We start from the raw sequence: 4,769 nt of genomic DNA, 5'->3' as shown, positions 1-4,769 counted from the left end.
ACGTTGCGTTGAAGTGGGCGATCGTTTACCCGAAAGCTCATGCCAATCACTATTCACGCAGCCGCTACACAACGCGGTGCCGTTTACACTGCTGTGACACTGGACCCTGAACCCAGAGTTCAACTCCTAGCCAAGGCTAGTCCACGGCGGCGAGCGATATCTGATCGGATCACGGACAACCGCCTTCATCCAGTAGAGGATTGTCATAGGGCTGCAAATATATCTATTCAAGTCGTATTGGTACGTACATAATGTATTTACAGTTCTGATGCCATACTACTTTTGCTTAATTGGAATGTGTGTCGTTCCCACGTAGAAATCGTGATAAGGTTATGAAAATAATGTAGAACTTGTCACGTGCACAGTTTTGGTTTATTATTCATCCTGAGTGTGAGAGAGAGAGAGCGCTTCTGAGGTGCGGGAAACTACCGTAGAGTACTTCGTGTCGGAGGTATGTGCCTGTAAATTATGTAGTCTCTACTGATGGTTAAACACAGCTGGGGGGGAGGGGTTAAGAATGGGAGGGGGGTTAAGCAATGGGGGGGGGGGGGTTAGAAATGGGGGGGCGGGGTAAAGAAATTGGGGGGTTAGAAATGTGGGGGGGGGGGGGTTAGAAATGGGGAGGGGTTAAGAAATGGTGGGGTTATAAATGGGGGGGGGGTAGGAAATGGGTGGCGGTTAGAAATGGGGTGAAGGGGTAAGATATGGTAGGGTTATAAATGGGAGGGGGGAGGTTTTAAGAAATGGTGGGGTCATAAATGGGGGGGGGGGGTTAGAAATGGGGGGGAGGGGTCAAGAAATGGGGGGGGGGGGGTGGTTTAGAATCGGCGACCTCCGGATGACATGTCCAGCGTGCTAACCCTGACATCCCTGCCAAGATAAACCAAACGTCACCAAAGCAAGTTTATTTTAATGACGACACAATTTTACATTGAAAAATACTGTACGTTTAAAGATCAAAACATATTTAACCTTGCATGCGAGATTAATGCATAACCTCGTTGGCAATGGCTGTTGCCAAGATCGCAACTTTTCTCTCAACTAAACCACCCATTGTGCCCATTTGGCAGGGCACGAATGGTCGTTTGTTCAACTCGAATTCGCACGGATGTCGCCAGGGAAACCGCAGCTCGCTTCTGCTTACACATTTAAATCACCTAGCACCGAACACCAACAAACATTAGTCATACGCGCTGATGACAAAATGTAATCATCGTCATCAACCGCCATGGTCAATCCACTGCTGGATTCGTGCCTTCTCCTCCTTGAGTCGTCGTCGTCGTCATCCCTTGGGGTCCTGTGCTGCTCCTGCACGTGGACTTAGCTCGTCGCTCCACCCATCCCTCGGACGAGCCGTCTCCTTCGCATTGCACCTCAGGGTGCTCCAAATGCGCGGTCCCCAGGACATCTGGACCACCCTCTAGCAGGAGCTCAATTCACATTCTATTCATACTCGTTGGTTCTTTCGGTAAAGTCACGTAGATGAATTTTTTAATATAAAATTGTATTTAATTTTTCATTTTTTATTTAAATTTTTCATCTACGTTACTGTACCGAAAGAACCAAAGAGTATGGATCCTTGCAGTCACGAAAACTTCAAATCTATAATTCACATTCTATCAGCGCGTATAATACGAATTGGAACACCAACAAAACCTGCGCACATACAAAATTAATTTGCAAAATACTGTAAACTATCTTGATTTGAAGCTTTCGTGACTGCAGGAATCCATACTCTTTGGTTCTTTCGGTAAAGTCACGTAGATGAAAAATAAAAATAATAATACATTTGTATTATTAAAACAAATCATTCTTTTTTAATTTTTCATCATAATAATAACATTTTATTATTTTTATTATTATTTTTCATCTACGTGGCTTTACCGAAAGAACCAACGAGTACTCTAAACTATACTAAATGTAATGTGCCTACGCACGGTTAATAATCGGCCATGATATATCCACTGCTGGAGGAATGCCTCCCAAAGCCGCCACCACCACCTCTGGTGGCCTGGCAATGTCAATCCACCTGGAGCACGAGTCGATTTCATGGCTTCATAGTCCCAGGATTATAGCTTCGGAACCATGATATTTGCCAGCGATATGCGATTAACTTTAAACGATACCATCCCGTTAAGTGCATTCGTGCACTTTGCAAATAAACACACCGGGAGACGAAACACAAATGTCATGTTTGCTTGCATCTAAATATGTCTTTTTAAACACGTAGCAAAAAAAAGTAGCATCAGCAGGAATATTGTCCGAAAGCAACCCCTGTCGTGACCAGCAGTACACTCAGTGCCCAGCGCACGCACGCAACCATACACCACGCGTCCTGCATTCCACTATGCGAACATCCCTTTATCAGCACAAAGGTTGCAATGGTCAGATTTCTAGCAATCAGGGTCACACCTCTAAACCGATTGTTTCAAGGTCGTTTAGCCAGAAAGAAGGGTGGGGGGAGGGGGGGATCACACAGAGGTTCGAAAGTATATAACGCTCATTCGCTACAGGCATTAGGTCGTTGATCCGCCCTCCCCGCGATGATGTCAGCCGCTCTCGAGTGACGGTGAGCGCATATATAGTAGGTGGTTGGTTGGATGCCCGTTGCTGAGCCACGCCGAGGAAATACGACAAGACGCGCAAAGCCACCGCGCCGTGCGGAGAGAGATGGAATTCCTCAAACTCAACGAAAGCGACTGGCTGAGCCGCTACTACGCCAGGAAATCGGTGCTGCAGCCGGCATGGGACCACCTGCGCCTCAACTACACCGACCAGCTGCGCTCTCCCGTCTTCCCGGTCGTCTTCAACGTCGCCTTCTACGTCTTCTGCTGCCTCTGCTACATGCCCTGTAACCTGCTGGGCAAGCGCTGGGCTTTCGTCCACCGCTACAAGATCCAGCAGAACACTCAGCCCACGAGCACGAACTTCGCCAAGTGCTTTTGGCTCACCATGTACAACCACTGCATCTTGATCTTCCCGGCCGGAGTGGCCCAGTGGTACTGGAGGCCACCGATACCCCTGCCCGAAGAGGCGCCGAACCTCGGCGACTTAATAATGGGCGTTGTGGGGTGCCTGCTCCTCTTCGACTTCCAGTACTTCGTGTGGCACATGGTGCACCACAAGTTCCGGTGGCTCTACAAGACCTTCCACGCCGTGCACCACGAGTTCATGTCGCCCTTCTCGTGGTCCACGCAGTACCTGGGCTGCTGGGAGCTCTTCGTGGTGGGCGCCTGGACCACGATCGACCCCGTGCTGCTCCAATGCCACCTGCTCACCACGTGGGCCTTCATGGCGTTCCACGTGTACACCTCGGTGGAGCAGCACTGCGGCTACGACTTCCCCTGGTCGACGCGCCACTGGTTGCCCCTCGGCCTCTTCGGCGGCTCGCTCCACCACGACATGCACCACCAGAAGCCCATGTCCAACTTCGCGCCGCACTTCAGCCACATGGACAAGATCTTCGGGACCTTCTCCGAGTGCGTGCGCATCCCGGAAGGCGAGAAGCCCATCCAGGATACGCACGCCACGGTGCATTCGTACGACAAGTCCGAGTTCAACTTGATGCAAGTGTTTGGGAAAACTGACGAGGAGAAAAAACTGGCTTGAACCTTTTTGGCTCCGACATCGGCAGCAGCAGCACACCCCACCCACCCCCCTCCCTCCATGAGCACGGTTGGCTAAGTACGGTGCGAAAGAAGGTCAGCATACATACATAGAGGTAGCAGCACGTGATTTGCGGCTATAGATTCAGGGTGAGAAGGAACATTAATTCGGCCTGAGGTCTTCTCAGATTCGGGCGATGACTCGTCCCACGCGTGCACTAATTGGTGAATGGAACACCAAAGGCAACGTGTGCGATGGTGACGATGGTGATGATGGTGACGATGGTGATGATGGTGATGCACCAGTGCTGGACTCCCACCAGATCGGTTCTGTTGAGAAACTGTGTGGGCCGCGTGCGTCAGTTTTGGCGGAGAAAGCACCGACAACGACGACGAAGATGATGAAGATGATGACGACGACGATGATGCTGTGGCCGGCGCCTTTCAATTTCTCAACGAATCTACCTGATTACGCGTTAGCAACCGCGGGACCGGACAACCCAGAGCTGGAATTCATTGCCTCCTCATCCTGGAGCTACGATCCGTGCCACTGTTGCTCAAATGCTCGCAAGAAGTGACCCTTGCTCGGGTTGCTGAGAGGCAGCCTCTTCCTGAAATGCACAGTTATATGACGTCTCGAAAACGCAGTTCTCAGATTGCGTAGGGGGTTGTAAGTGGGTTGTTTTATTCGTGAAAGTGTAAAGTAGCAAGCAGCGCTGCTGAGTAATGTGAATGTTTAAATATTCGATTAAAATCCGAGTGGACAGATCTGATGCCGCACTGCATAGCGGCAGTGAACATATGATGTAGCAATCTCTACTGATGCGATTATGTGAAAATGTGTTCCTTCAGTAAATACCGATTTTTTAAGTGTATGTGAAACGTGTACACAAACGACATTGTTTTTACACCATCAGTACTGGCATAATACTACAAGTAAAATTGTAACGCGTAGGCTTTAGCGATCATTATTATGATTCATAATTTTTTTTAGTTCAGGTCGCGTGAGTAAAATGTGTGTCGTACACCCTCCTCTACCCGATACAACCAATTAATAAAGTTGTCACGTGAACAAATGTGTCAGTGTTTTACTATTTCAGCAGCGCACCAGTATGGGTACCCGATAGTTAAATACGTGTGGAGGGGCGCCACGGTGGCTAGGAG

General features: G+C 49.3%; 1 protein-coding gene across 1 annotated transcript; it reads left to right on the top strand.

Annotated features, from left to right (window-relative positions):
• Window positions 1–2,511: 2,511 nt before the first annotated feature.
• On the top strand, window positions 2,512–3,716 carry LOC144935414 (cholesterol 25-hydroxylase-like protein 1, member 2). Its single transcript, XM_078862019.1, has one exon. The coding sequence runs from the start codon at window positions 2,671–2,673 to the stop codon at window positions 3,607–3,609; it is 939 nt and encodes a 312-aa protein (XP_078718145.1). The 5' UTR covers window positions 2,512–2,670; the 3' UTR covers window positions 3,610–3,716.
• The last annotated feature ends 1,053 nt before the right edge of the window (window positions 3,717–4,769 follow it).

The sequence above is a fragment of the Lampetra fluviatilis genome, chromosome 13 (assembly GCF_964198595.1).
Source record: "Lampetra fluviatilis chromosome 13, kcLamFluv1.1, whole genome shotgun sequence".
NCBI lineage: Eukaryota > Metazoa > Chordata > Hyperoartia > Petromyzontiformes > Petromyzontidae > Lampetra > Lampetra fluviatilis.
Note: the sequence above shows the minus strand (reverse complement) of the source record. Positions and strands in the feature narration are given on the sequence as shown.

Bases quoted from the DNA above. Each gene is read 5' to 3' on its own strand.
- LOC144935414 (XM_078862019.1), top strand. From the start codon at position 2,671: ATGGAATTCCTCAAACTCAACGAAAGCGACTGGCTGAGCCGCTACTAC.